The sequence below is a fragment of the Scyliorhinus torazame genome, chromosome 3, assembly GCF_047496885.1.
Source record: "Scyliorhinus torazame isolate Kashiwa2021f chromosome 3, sScyTor2.1, whole genome shotgun sequence".
NCBI lineage: Eukaryota > Metazoa > Chordata > Chondrichthyes > Carcharhiniformes > Scyliorhinidae > Scyliorhinus > Scyliorhinus torazame.
The window spans coordinates 164,896,877-164,912,325 of NC_092709.1; the positions used below are offsets into that span (position 1 = coordinate 164,896,877).

Genomic DNA, 15,449 nt, shown 5'->3' on the forward strand with positions numbered 1-15,449 from the left:
CAGACAGTTCTAGTTCACATTCCAATTCAAGATCACATTCCAAAATAAAGTTCAAGACCCTCTTTTTATAGCCACCCCTGATTCCTGTCCCTGTTTCAGTGTGATGCCTGCTGGGAAATGTAATGCCTGTGACCTGCTGCGCAGTTCTGGCCAAGAGGAAATGTGAAGAGGTACTGCTCCTTCTTACCTCAGCCAAATGCTGTTTCACAGTGTGTATTTGATATGAATGAGGAGTGGGAGTTCACATCTCGGGTGTTGTGAAAGAAAAATGTCAATCATCGATTTCTGTTTAAATTTACAAGAAAGCCTGTTTGTGTCTATTCTTAAAATTCACAGCACTGGAGGGGTTAAAACACTTGCTTAATGGCTTCCGGTGGCACCAATGTGCTGAGCAGTCGCACATCAGGTGGCTCTTCTTCCGTGGAACTGCAAAATAGTAAATTTTCACCGAAACTCCGTCTAGGAACTTAACAACTCATCCCTCCGACCTCAGTAAAACAGGGGGAAAAAAGAGAGAAGGGGAAAAATGCCTGGCAAAAGTCAATCCAGGGGCCAAGGTGAGACCAGAAATGGAAAGAACCTGGAGCAGAAACAAATGGACGAGCCGATCGGCGCACGTGGTAGCGAAGCCCAAGTTTCACCGGAGCGAGAATGGCAGACCAGCCGCACACAAAGCCCTCCCGCACCGGGGGGGTGGCTGGATGGTGTTCCTCTCAGGAGCACTGAAGGAACACAGGGAAGAAACAAAAATGGACATCCAGGCAGCGGTGAATCAGTAGCCGAAGCCCTGGCACACATGCAGCTCACCCTGGACAAAGCTGAAAAGAGACTGGAGGCCGCAGGAAACGACAATCATAGAATTGTGAAGGGCCGCAATGGACCACTGTGACCAGATCGTCGCTCTGGAAAAAGAGGTGGCAAGGCTGGTCGCGACACAGGGCAGCTTAAAAGTGAAGGGTGAGGACCAAGAAAACCAGCCGACAAAATCTGCGGATTATGGTATTACCAGAGGGAATTGAAGGTAGGGACCCCACAAACTATGTGGCCCAAATGCTGGGCAACCTGGTGGGCTGGAGATCTTCCCCAACTCACCAGAAATAGACAGAGCACACCGGTCGCTGTGACCAAAACCCAAAGTAAGGGACCAACCGAGGGCAGTGATAACGAAATTGCACCGGTACCAAGACTGGGAGAGAATCCTGCGCTGTGCCAGGCAGTCCAAGAACTGTAGCTGGGAAGGACACAAGATTAGAATTTACCAGGACATCGGGGCTGACCTGACCAAGTGTCAGGCCAAAATCAACAAGGCAAATACCACGCTGTACAAGAAAGGTGTAGGCTTTGGTATGCTGTACCCAGCCAAGCTCTGGGTCACATACCAGGGCAAGGAACATTTCTTTACAGCCCTAGAGGAGGTGGATAAATTTGTTGTGGGAAAAAACTGCAACATGGCAATGGACTGACATGGATGGGGGAGAGAAGGACCTCCCCCATTACCACAACCTGTACGACCAACAGCAAGCCACCATCAAAGAGACCGCTTTATGCGGGAGAACATGGCCTCGTTCTGGACAACGAGGGTAGTGACAGAGGCAAGGCAGAGTGGAGGAAAAGTACAGGGTACCAACTTCGCCAGGCACGGAGGACCCTATATGAATATAGAGACAAAGCCAGCCGCCTGCAGGTGCACCAGCTGAGAAAGCAGGCAGCTACAAGGGAAATTGCACAAATTAGAGACAGCAGAGGGAAACTAGAAACAGACCCAGAAAGCCTTTGAGGCCTTCTACCGGGGTCTGTCTACCTCAGAGCCCCCAGCAGGGGACTCAGGGATGAAGCAATTCCTTGATGGACTGGACATGCCAGTCGTGGGGGAAGACAGGAAATGGGGCCCGGAAGCATCGCTAGAACTGGGAGAAATCATGGAGAGTATTAGTTCCATGCAGGCGGGGGAGGCGCCGGGACCAAACGGCTTCCCGATGGAGACCTGCAAAATATTTGCAACAGCACTGGCCCAACACCTGCGGGAGACGTTCACAGACTTTCTGGCGAGGGGCACATTGCCTCCTATGCTGGCACAAGCCTCACTCTCGCTAATATCCAAAAATGCCAAAGATCTAACAGAGTGCGGTTCATACAGGCCCATTTCGTAACTAAACGTAGACTCCAAATTATTGGCCAAAAGACTAGCCAAGAGGCTGGAGAACTGTGTACCAGAGGTGGTCGCAGAAGACCAAACGGGATTTGTCAAAGGTAGACAGCTAACATCGAACATCGGGCTCCTGCTGAACGCGATCATGATCCCATCTGGAGAGAGAGCACCGGAGGTGATCGTCTTCCCAAACGCAGAAAAGTCCTTTGACAGAGTCAAATAGAAGTACCTCATAGAGGTACTGGGGTGGTACGGGCTTGGAACAGGATTCACCGCCTGGGTGAAACCCCTGTATAATGCCCATATGGTGAAAATACGATCAAATACCACAAATACCGTGCACGGGGCACGAGGCAGGGATGCTAATTATCCCCGCTGCTGTTCGCCCTAGCGATCGAACCACTAGCGATCGCGCTCAGAACAGCAAAGAACTGGAAGAGGAGCCAAAGAGGAGGCAGAGAGCATAGACTCTCGCTCTATGCGGATGACCTGCTCATCTACATCTCAGACCCACAAAGCAGTATGGAAGGAATCATCGCGTTCCTGAAAGAGTTTGGTGCCTTCTCGGGCTACAAACTCAACATGAGCAAAAACGAGATCTTCCCAATGAGCAAAAGCGAGATCTTCCCAGTGAACCCGCAATGGGGGAGGGGCATATATTTTAAAAATATATTATTTTGACTTCTATCTTAATTCAATAATAACATTTATTTACTTACCTGTAATCTTACATTATGAATAAAAAATATATTAAGGGCTGTATTTCTATGGCATTTTAATGAGTCCAAAACCATTTAACAATGTTGAGTGGCGTCCAATTTCAGGATTCCCATCCAAATTCTCAGCGCCACCAATTTTCCTGGCATAGATTAAGGGTGTGGATAGCGAGCCCACATGCTGCACTCCCGATCTGGCCGACTCCATTGTAGAGATAGGCATCTCCTAGACACCACAATTTTTTCAGCGTCAGGCCAGCTTCTCCAAAACTCGTAGTTTATGGCCCCTCAGAGCAATTGTGAACCATAGTCTGGGTTTGGAAATCTATTCAAAGGTTAGGTCAAAAGTTCTACCAGGATCTTGCCTCTATGCCCCATTTACATGCTCTGTCTATTTCAACTGAGTGCCAACCCTTGCTCCCAACCCACCCCCTTTATAGCTCCCAAACCAACCCATGTACATTCCATACGCAGTGTACACTATGTGCAGAACAATAAGTCATACAGTAACAATGACATATGTGGAACTGCTCAGAAAAAATGATCCATTTATAAATCTTCTTTTCCAAAGAAATTTATGTTCCTACTGCCCTGTGAAAGTGCCAATTAGACAAACGATTAACATATTAATAACAGAGACTTCAAACACTTCACTCCTGTTAATCTAGTGGAAATAAACATTAAGACCTTGACAAAATAGATCACAGATAGAAGCACATACTATAACTACTTAAAGACGTCAATCAAGCAAAGTCAACAATCCTCCCCAGCTGTCAAAACAGAACCCCACTGCGATAATCCATTTAGAGTCTGACAGACTCATGGGAGCTGTCGGGGCATAGGGTTTTTTGGGGGCGTGGGGGTGCATGAGTCGGCAGAGGTGGCATGGGACGTGAATGGAGGGGATGAGGGAGTGTGAAAAGTAAGGGCTAGAGGGCCTAAAAGAGCATAATACAACCAAGGTGAGCCTTTTAACCTGACTCTAACACACCTGGCTTCTATTCACTGCACCCAGAGCAAGGAACATGCCTTTCAGAGCCTTCCCTGGCCCACTTCACCTGCCTCAGGACTGAAAATCCAAGTGTAAGCGTTTTTAACTTCACAATTTTCTGAGTATAAGTGCATCAATGCAATGGGCTGCTTGCCTGCATCACTGCTGCTGCACCACTACCTGCATTTCTTTCTCTTGGCGTCAGATTTAAACTGCTGTTGGGAAAACGGAGAAACCACACCACAGAAATCACCATTTTAATGAGCCATTATTTTACTGAGCTTTGAGTAAATTATTCCTCGAGGGGCCCATAGCTTATACAGAGATACTGTTGGGCACATTTTATGGAGTAACCCAGATCTCAGAGAAGACAACCGTGTCATTTTTGTTTCCATTTGAATAGTTGGAAGCTGACAAATCACTCAAAATGTTCTATTGTGAGTAATTTCCAGGCATATTGTACAATTTTATTTTACTGATATTCATGTACTATTTACATGTTAAGGAAAGAATAACTTAACTGTTGACAAAAGGGAAGATACTGTCAACAAAATTGGCAATAGGACTGTAAATAATAAACTCAAGAAATCAATCTGCTGGAGAATTGGTTTACCTCTCCAAATGGTACTGATTGTCAGAGCTAAATTGATTGGATGCTGATAGTATGGCAAAAGAAGGCTCATCTGACTTTTTCCTACGTTTGTCTACTTAGATATTTATGCACGCAATTGCTTTCAATTCTATCACTGTTAGACTGTTATTGTTAGGCTGGATTTGCTCTCGGGGGCAGGAAACAAAGGGGGAAGGAAACAAAGGGGGAAAAGTAATTCATCTGTAATTTTCACAGGTATGCCAATGAATTGTCAAAGGATAGGTTTTTCATCCAATTAAAGACAGCGGGCGTGCTTTCAAAACTCTAAGACCAACCATGGGTCTTCCAGTTTGGAAGGAGTAGCAGGCTGCATTGGCAGATAAGTAACAATAAGCAGTCTTACAACAGCAGGTTAAAGTACAACAGGTTTGTTTCAAATCACTAGCTTTTGGAGCGCAACTCCTTCCTAAGGTGAATCCTGAGAAAGGATTCACCCGAGGAAGGAGCTGGGCTCTGAAAGCTTGTGATTCAAAACAAACCCGTTGGACTTTAACCTGGTGTTGTAAGACTTCTTACTGTGCCCACCCCAGTCCAACACTGGCATCTCTACATCGAAGGCAAGTAAGAGAGAGGGCACTCCTCTCCAACTTTAAAAAAAATCTTTAACTAAAAAACAGGTTCAGCAGTCAGGCCACCACAGTGAGGGCACCCCTCCACAAGTTGGCTGTGGCTGCTTTTATATTCAGACAGACAGGAAACACCTCTTACCCTGTCTGGAGGGTTGGTCCCTGGCCTGACACCCCCTTCCAGGCACCGAAACTGCTCCCCACCACCTGAATGAATCTGGAGACTGACTGGAAAATTCCAGTCAATTTCCTTTAATTGGTCTCAATTAGGCTGTATATGAACCTGACTGACAACACACCCAGCGACAAGATGGACCCAGGGAACCAGCACACCAGCCAACAGAGCTATTTTTAACTCCCTCCTGCTTCCAAACCCGACCCCAGGAGAAGTCAAAATTCCAGCCCAGGAATTTGCGCAAATAAATCATTTCTCTATCCTTATCAAGGGACAAAGTCCTTAGACTTTGCTCCTTGATAAGGTCCTGATAAATGGCAAGTGTTCACATTAGTATAAGCTATTGATGGTGCATAAAGAATCTTGATGCTATACCCATGCTGCTGTACACTAAAAATATTTCACTAATTCTGTAAATGACATCTTATGCTCCTCATTCCTCAAATTTTATTGGCTCCTTATGGTGCTTTTACACCTGCTTCAGTTGTGTGAAATTCACAGCATGTGAAAATTGCAATGTGTCCTGCTAATTGCTTCTAGGCAAACTCTTAGCAGAGAAATAGATAACACCAACTCAATTCATCTGTTTACACTCAACAGCAATTTGATGACAGGATCAAATGCTTGTGTCTTCTCTATTGGTGCTAATTCACAAAATGACCACCTTAACATAAATGATTTAGACTCAACAATTCGAGGAACAAGATCAAAATTTGACAAGTATGCAAGCTATAAATTACGGTAAATTGTGAAAACCAAAATTGAGCGTCAGAATGGTCCAATGAGAGATGTATATTTTTGTGATGATGTTTTCTGTCTAGTTAAAGAAAAGTGTGAGAGAGAGAGAGACGGACGGTAATTAAACAGGGAAAGGTTACTAGAGACAGGTTGTCTGTCAGGTCTAAGAGATGAAAGGTTAGAGATGTTAAGTTTATGCATTTGGAATGAGAGGTTATGGTGAATTTCACTTACAAGTATACAGGTTGGATCTAAAATTTGCATTGTGAATTATTCTTGTAAAGCAGCCATTTTCAAACTTCGGGTCGTCTCGTGGACAGGTGTTGAGGGGGTTGCGGGGCCATGGGTCGTGGCGTTCCCTATCGTGGAAAGTAGTGCCCAATGGCCATGACCGGCTTTCAGAATGCAGGCCTTCCCATGCATGTGCGTCCCCTCAGCAGTGCACAGGCCAGGAGCCCAGCGGGGCAGACTGTCTCCTGACGTCAGCGCACTGACCCATGAGCAGATTTTTTTAAATCAATGAAGTCTTCCTGCCAGAAGCTGCAGCAGAGAGCAGGCCACGCACCTCTTACACTGACATCACTTGCCCTGTGAGTTATATGCAGGGAAGTACTGGTAAATGAAAGAATACCACCCTCAAAACTTCAAAGGCATTCGAGAACAAACCTCGATTTTTTTCCTTTGATTTTTTTTCAAAGGTTGCAATGAGAACTTAAATCATTAGCTGAAGTCCTTAGCAAAACTCCTTTCGAGTTTGAGACCCCAGTGTCAATTATTCATTTAAAGCTAACTCCAAGTGAAGAGACTGAACTTCTGCGCCTCACATGTGAGAGCACATTAAAAACTCGCCTCAAGTCAATGAGGTTGTCAACATTCTGGAGTAGTGGAGTATCCTGTGCTAAGTAAAACAAACATTTTGTTGCTTTTGGCATTCATAACAACCTACTGGTGCAAGGTTAGATTTTCCATCCTCACAAAGATGAAGACAGCACAAAGGTACCAGCTGAACTCTGCATCTGATATGCGCATAACCCTCTCCTCCTGTAAACCGGATTGGAGCGAGATCTTGAGGACCAAATAATGCTTACCCGTCGCATTAAAGGTAAGAGAAAATGGTGTGTTGTGAAGGTCGGCTGGCATGGGTCACGAAGGTTGTCCAGTGTGGGTCCCGATGGTCGTCCGGTTGGTAAAAGTGGGTCCTGGGAAAACAAGTTTGAAAAACAGTTATAAAGGAATTGATTCACGTACTTAACTCCTAGAGGGAAATGATCAAATGGAATTAAGCACAATGAAAACCTATGATAATATACTTGAACTATAATGAAATTGAGGGTATGGGCCCGCATCTTGACATTGCATTTAACATAGATCAATGTAGTGCTTGCTATACATATAAGTATTGCTGTGGGTATGAGTAACAAATAAGATGCATAAACATGAAAGGCTCTGAATTAAAATCTGTTGAGTCTAAGATTAAAGTCGAGAAGAAAAGGCTCAAGATTAGTGCCAAAAGTCTACAACAACAAAAGAGAGTATAGGTACCAAACCCCTTATTGTGTGTCTCAAAAACCTGGAAGGACCCAAAGCCAGCTATGTTTGAAGCTGGCAGCCTGACAGTAATTTGAAATTGATACATAGAGTACTTCTTTGAGCTGCCACTCTGTATTGCTGTGCCACCAATTCCCACGTGGTTCAAACACTGCTCCTTGTACATTTGTGTTTCTTAGTAATTTGTTTTGAAAACCCCTTTTGTCTCAAAATTAGGTTGAAAAAGCCAGCAGGAAGTCCCATGGCTGGTGAAAGTGCCAAGTGCAAACATTTGTCGCTAAGTATTAACAGAAAGTGGAGTTACTTATGTGTCTAGAGAAGGGTGCCTCAGTGAAAAGATTAAGCGAAGAATATGATGTTGGTGTATCGACCACTGGAGGTCTTGTGGCCCAGTTGGTAGCGCCCCTGCCTTTGAGCCAGGAGCTCCAGGTTTGCATCCCACACCAAGACTTGATGGCCAAGAAAGGTGCATTCATAACGGGTGTTGACTATCAACCTGCAAACTCCTTTCAACACACACCAATAGCAGGTGGTAAGAGTGAGAGAGACTCCTGGTCAGCCATGCTTGGTACGGAGTGGCGCTCCTCAAGTTATAAACCTCTGGCGACAGGCTAGCGACCAGTTCCAGAAAAAGCTAACGATGGAAACAGGTGAAAGTCTGCCTTGTTCACCACTAGGTTCAAGAAGAGAAATAATAACATTGACCAATTATGATTTAAAGAAGCAAGAGGAGAAGTTTCCAAATTTTTATGCTGACAGCAATGTGCAACATTGGATAATAGGAAAACACTCCATCGGTCAAAGATTATTTATTCAGACAAAGTGTTACTGGAGTGGATCACGCAGCATCTGAGCCAAAAAAAATCCACTGGATCGCTTCATTATCATGGCCCAAGGAAAAGTGTTCCATGAAGAGTTAGGTCGAACAACATTATGAGAATACCAACTGTGTAGTGCTGTTGGAGTGCATTTACATGTCCCATTTGATTTTTCTTTGCAGCAATTTTACTAGATTGGAATGATCAAGCGGATCTGGTGCAAACATGGACTCTTATACTGTTCTGCAGCAGCAATATTAACTTCCAGTTTTTGAATGACTGTCCTGGAAACATATTTTGCAAGTGCCCCTCTCTCGCGCCATCGGCAAACCCCAGTTCAACACGTTACCCTCATCTCAAGATCTAAAACTACTCCTTGACTTCTAAATTGCCCTCCTTTGAGATATTCCACTGCAACACAGAATCATAAGTCCCTACAGTGCAGACGGAGGCCATTTGGCCCATCAAGTCTGCAGCAATCCCCTGAATGAGCATCGTACCCAAGCTCACCCCGCCCCAGTGTAAACTCATAACCTAACTTGCACATCCCTAGATACTAAGGGGCAATTTAGCATAGCCAGTCCACCCAACCTGCACATCTTTGGAATTTGGGAGGAAACGGAGTACCCAGAGGAAATCCACGCAGACACTGGGGGGAACATGCAAGCTCCACACAGACAGTTACCCAAGGCCAGACGAATCAGATGTAGGACATTGTAGAGAAATTTCTGAGCATGGACTGAATGGTCTGTTTACTTCCTCTGTACAGGTAGATTAACACATGCACAAGTTAAAAAATATATTCCACTCATACCCGCTGGGTGTATTTAGGATCTTTCAAGACACACATGTAGTTTGAGTATACTTTTCTACATACTAATAAATGTTACCAAGGATAATCCTGCAAACATTTTTCTTTCAAGGATTGAAATACTGTATACATGGGAAATGTATTTTCTTTCTCATATCCCAAAAGCAACACATTTCTGTAGTTTTAGTTCAGGCTGGATCATAAGAGTTGATTAGAATGTCTGGGGATGATAGTGTGGCTATGAATCCAGAGCCTTGGAAGGGAAGAGATGGCAGAGGGAAGATCAGACCAGGATCCCTATGGCCAGGTTGCACCTTCTGTTCATACAGGCTACCAAAAGGGAACCCCCTTGTGAAACTGACTTTTTCAGTCAGTCAGAAGGTTTCAAAGGGGTTTTCACACACCAGCAACTTCTGAGAGGGAGAAAGAAGAATCCCTTCTGCAGAATGGAGTGCTGCTGTGATTTGGAAGCCTTCAAGGTGTCCTGCGAGCATGGAGATTAAAGTGACCAGGCCACTTCAAAGTTTTCACAGTACACAGACAAGAATGAAGAACTCCGAGGTCAACCCCTTGCCCTGGCCTGAGCCCAACAACCCCCCAGGACTCTTGTGGAACCCTCGCTCTGCAGCCTGGAAGCGGCAGACGGAATATGGGTACTGGATTTACCGCCTTGACTGACCCTCAGGGTCCAACATGCCAGGCCAGGATATCACTGCCAGGGTGTCAGTGCCAGGGAGGAGTGCACTGGTGGCACTGCCAAGGGGCAGGGCCTGAAGGGGAAGACCTGATGGTGATACCCCTCCTTGTTAGCAGGAGTCACCATTTCCATTGTGGGGGAAGAGGGGGTCTGTCTGTGAATGCTGGGATCTCTTTAGAAAAGGTGCTCTGAAATCAGGGAAGGCGGTCTGGCCAGTGTGCTTCCTGATATGCTAAAGATTGGTGAATCCCACCTGGAAGGCATTGCCAGCAACAACGGGAAGCACGCCAGCTTTCCTGCTGGCGGGAACACTTAGTCAGCAAAATGAGAATCGCGTCCATTGTGTTTAGAAGAACTATAGTTGCCACGGGTCCTTTCTTGTAGTGATTGATAAAGAGTTCTGCTATTAATATTATTCTTTATAAACTACTAAAATTAATGGCTTTAATTATACGCAGAAAATTAAATTCTACAAATTGCAGCTTTTTTACTGCAACCTTTTGTAAGTCAATTTTAAATACAAGAAACTTGCTTGTTCCTTCTCTCTCGACTCTCTTCCCACACCTCGTGGTGCATGAAGCGGGCAAAGAACATGCTTTTGCCTGTTTCCATTGTTTATTTTTTCTCCTCGGTACAGATCACTAGCCTGAAGGCAGAGGCTGTAGCTTGAGGGACACCAGTCCACATCAAGTAAATGAGCAGGAATTCCTCCTGCTCTTACCGCCTGCGATAGGCATATTGGAAGGATGTACAGGGTAATGATCAATCTGTTCGGCCATGCTATGAAAGCACCTTCCATGACCATCATGTCCTGGGCTGGGACCCGAACCCAAATATATAATCGCAATAAAATGTCTTTCAAGCTATTTGACGAATATTTAAAATAGATTTTTATTTCACATTTGGAGAAAATGTTTAAACATTCAGGCATGTTACATCTGCCAACGATTTGATAAAAAGATTTTAAGTGAAAATGAGTTTTGGCCTGCTTTGACGAGTTTAAGCCTAACCCCACGTCGAGAAGAAAAGACCTGAAGATCTTGGAACAGAGATTCCGGTGCTGCTCGCATGTCCAGAGAGCTCTCCCATGCGAGGAACCAATTTCAAGTTTGCCTCACTTGCAACAGTCCTCAGCTAAGTCCCAGGAGAGGAATTTTTACTGTGGTTTTTGAAGGAACAGCATAGGTAAAGGTGGGTGGTATCATGCTCCCTATAAGTAAAGGGAGCAATTCTGTTCTTCCTGGCTCCATCCGGTATTTGTGAAATAATAACTCAAAAACTTACCTTTTGTTTCCAACCTCTGATCAGCTGAAGAATCCTGAGTAGGACAGGCCTGATAAATAGCCTACTCATTATGTGAATAGTCTTTTGGCTCCTAATTTAAATATTCAAGGACCCTCACACTGAGTCAGTCAACTAGAATTTGGCAGCAAGACCACAGCCTGTGTAGTTTGAGCACAGACCATTCCAACTACTAAAGTGGCATGTTTTGCACCTGTTTTACACAATGAGCATAATATATGAATTTCTACCCTTTGAGAACTGAAGATTAACATTAAAATCTGATGCCGGGTGATGTGTTATGTACTCTGGGATAACACAAGCTGCAACTGGATGCAGCTTTAACCAAAAGATACTCCAAACCTTGAAGTTAGTTCAATCTGATTTATTGAACAAGTAGCACAGTTAGCACAGTTCTCTATGAGTTTGACTCTCTGCTAACCTAAGTGTGGTTATTCTGTCTGACTGAACCAGACTAGCACTTAGCCACATGCTGGAGGGGTGATACTGTACATACACCCTGACTCACTCTGTAGATGTTCATCAGTGGAAAGAGGCGGAGTGTGAGTGTCTCATGCCTTTTATAGTGTGATACCACCCCTGAGTATCCTGCCTGCTCATTGGTCATGTCCTGGTCTTTGTGCTCATTAGCTGCTTGTCTGTATATCATTATCTGCATGTCTGCATATCATGACACCGGGAAGCAAGAAAGTTACAGACCATCATTGGAATGCTTGAAACAAGTGTGTGCATATTTGTGGTGTGAGCTTTGGGTGTACACAATCATATACTCTCAAATCTCCATAATTTGAGGGAACACATCTTACTACTCTTCAATTCCTGTTGATGCACAAATTGTATGCTGGGAACAGTTGAAAACTGCACATGTTCAGAATGCATATTGAGAAATTCTGATAACTGTACATGCTTAGAATGCACACGCATAACTGCAAGTTTCAATGTTTGAGGTGAAAATGTTCCAGTTGAAGATCAGACTTTTGATAAAGGCTGAAGCCTTGAACTAAAATCTTTAAGGATTAAAAATGCAAAAGACATTGCAAAGGGTAAATTTAATCACATTACTGTGAAAGATGGAATTTTGGAATTTGCTGCCAGCATTCCTGCTTACCTCCAACCTAAGTGTCCAGAACCAGCTGTTACTATTGACTATAGTATGCTTGCTCACTGCTGTAAACCTTTAGCAGTAGGGACTACAATGCCCAGCTTTCACAGCACCAATTCACTGTGCAGCTGTGTCATTTTGCGAGTGGAAACAGCAAGGTGCAGAATAGGAACGCAAATTACATTGAGACCTAAATCCAGGCATCTGCAATGCCTCAAGAAGATCTATAGCTTATATTAAAGAATAGATAATCATGTAGTTACCCTTAAGAGCTGAGATCTTACAAAATCACTAACACTATTTCCATTTCAAGTTACTATGTAATTGACTATGCACAATCCATCACCCAGCTGATCATTTACAGAAATGTATTAATCAGTCTGTTAAATTCAAACCAGTATGATGTGGTGGAATACTACACACATAGAATGTTTTAGCTTTCCTTTCACAAAAGCCAGTTGATGCTTTGATGTCAACATGATGTCAGGAATATTTAGCTGTGCAATTGGTACAAATGTATTACATGAAAATAATAATCCAAATGAATTGGATTTCACTGAAAGTAAAGTTAATGCATTACTGTACAAGGCTCTGATAATTGTAACTATTACAGTATGCCATAATTATGACTATTTCATTTAACGGAAAATAAATTAAGCTAATTATTTTATCAACCGATAGATTATTTATTTTTTTACAAAATAATTGCTTGGTTTAACCAACAAGTCTTATACTTTCAAGTCTACATTACCTTTCAATTCTGTAATCTTGTCAGAAATGGCAGCAAATTGTGGAGCAACTGCAGCATTCCTTACATTCTAATTTTCAGTAACATAGGTAGATATTACTGAAACCAGTTCAGTGTAATGGTATATGGACAATCATTCAATGGTAATCCAAAAACTCATGTAAACTTAACTGTCACATCTTGAATTGAATAAATAAGTCTCAGCTTTTACACAACTCCTGCCACCAATAATTTCATTATTATAATTAATTGAAGTTGTGAAAACTCTAGGAAGCCTGCACCAATCTCAAATCAGCTTTCTGGCTTCGGCCCAGTAACTGTGCCAACTATAAACTTGCTGTTCTAATTTTCTGCTGTTCTAATTTTCTGCTACTGGTTTGTACAGTTATTTAATTTAAAAATATATATTTTATTCCAAACACAGTAACATACAACAACCAAAAATAAACATAATTCAAACAGCTGGTCAATTTTCTGCTTTTTCTCCCTTAAGCTACCCCAACACCCCCTTTTCCTCCAACAACTGTATAAGGCTTATCCTAGCACTGGACGAGGACAAATTTCTCCAGTGCATAATTTCACTCCAGCCTCCCAGCTTAACTCAATCCCCAGTTCCTCCTCCCACCCCCGCCATATCCCCTCCATTAGTGCCTTCTCCATCTCCACAAACCACCCGTAAATGTCCCCAATCCTCCCCCCGCCAGCTCATCCTGAGTTAAGCACTTATCTAACAGTGTATGCTTTAGCAGCTGAGGGAATGAGGGCAGCTCCTTACATTCAAAGTCCCGGACCTGAAAGTGTCTGAATTCGCTCCCCCTTGGCAACTTGAACTTTTCCTGCAATTACTCTAGCTTTGTGAACCTCTCCTCTATGAACAGGTCCCTAACCTGCTCTATCCTTTCCCTGTACCAACTCCTGTACATTGCATTCATCCCTCCTGGACTAAACCGGTGGTTCCCACATATTGGGGCCAGTACTGACATACCTCCTATACCAAAGTGCTTCCTCAACTGATTCCATATTCTGAGAGACGACACAATAGCCTGACTGCCAGTGTGCCTACCCGGGGAAAACGGAAGTGGGGCCGTCGCCAGGGCCAACAAGCCCATCGTCAACACATCCCCCTACACCCCAAACCCGCTGTCCTCTTTGCGAAAAGGTCCTCTAAATCCTAGGTATCTTGCCTTCCCAAACAAATTCCAAAATTCGTTTAGCCACCCTCCAGAAAAACACCTTAGGAAGGAATATTGGAAAGGGGTGAAGACAAATAAAAACATCGGCAAAACGTTCACCTTCATGGTCTCTACCCTCCCTGCCAGAGACAGCGGCAGGTCATCCCACCTCTTCAAATCCCCTCTGATCCCCTGTACCAGACTGGCCAGATACCATTTATATATTATGGGCCACTTGAATACCCAGATACCGAAACCTTATCCTAGCCAGCTTAAAAGGAGGGCTCTCAGATTCGCACTCCTCCCCTGGGCATTCACCGGAAATACCTCACTTTTCGCCACATTCAGTTCATACCCAGAAAATGGATCAAAACTCCCCAGTAGGTCCATTATTTTCCACATGCACTTCAGCAAGTTAGAAATGTATAACAATAAATCATCCGCATACAGTGACACCCTGTGCTCCTTATCTCTTCTCACAATGCCCTTTCACTCTCTCGCAGCCCACAGCGCTCTTGCCAAGAGCTCAATAGCCAACGCAAATAACAATGAGGACAGCGGGTATCCCTGCCTTGTTCCTCTATGCAAGCTAAAATACTCCAAATTCATCACCTTCATCCTCACACTTGCCGTGAGAGATGTATACAGCAACCGCACCCATGAAACAAACATCAGTCCAAACCCAAACCTCCTCAGGATCTCAAACCTCCATTTCACCTGGTCAAAGACCTTCTCCGTGTTCATTGATATGATTATCTTCAGAGCTCTACCCCTCGATGGGGTCATTACTGCATTCAACAGTCTCCTGATGTTACTTGATAACTGCCACCCCTTAACAGACCCAGTCTGGTCTTCCGAGACCACAACCGGCACACACCCTTCCAACCACCTCTTCAACACATTGAATACACAGCCAATACCTTTACATCTGTATTCAGTAGGGAGATGGGCTAGTAAGATCCACATTCTGTCAGGTTCTTATTCGTCTTAGCACAAGTGTGGCCAGCAACACCCCCGCACCAACGACTCACTGTTGATACCCAAGAGACAGGCCGTCAACTCTGCCAAAAACTGTTCATACAATTCTACAAGAAAGCCATCCGATTACGGTGCCTTCCCCGATTGCATCAACCCAACACACTCCATTATCTCCTGAAACCCCAATGGCGCCTCCAATCCCTGTCTCTTCCCATTGTCCACCTCTGGAAACATAAACCCATCCACAAAATGCCCCATATCCGCATCTTCCCCCCGGTTCTCAGAT

At 44.1% G+C, this 15,449-nt stretch overlaps 1 protein-coding gene across 3 annotated transcripts in view; it reads right to left on the reverse strand.

Moving 5' to 3' along the window:
- The window catches only part of ppargc1a (peroxisome proliferator-activated receptor gamma, coactivator 1 alpha), a 1,145,293-nt gene that overhangs the window by 646,517 nt on the left and 483,327 nt on the right, over positions 1 to 15,449 (reverse strand). For all 3 annotated transcript variants that reach the window (XM_072496491.1, XM_072496492.1, XM_072496496.1), the window contains exon 2: positions 7,076 to 7,186. In XM_072496491.1, coding sequence (XP_072352592.1) covers positions 7,076 to 7,186 — 111 coding nt within the window. The remainder of the gene's footprint in view (positions 1 to 7,075; positions 7,187 to 15,449) is intronic.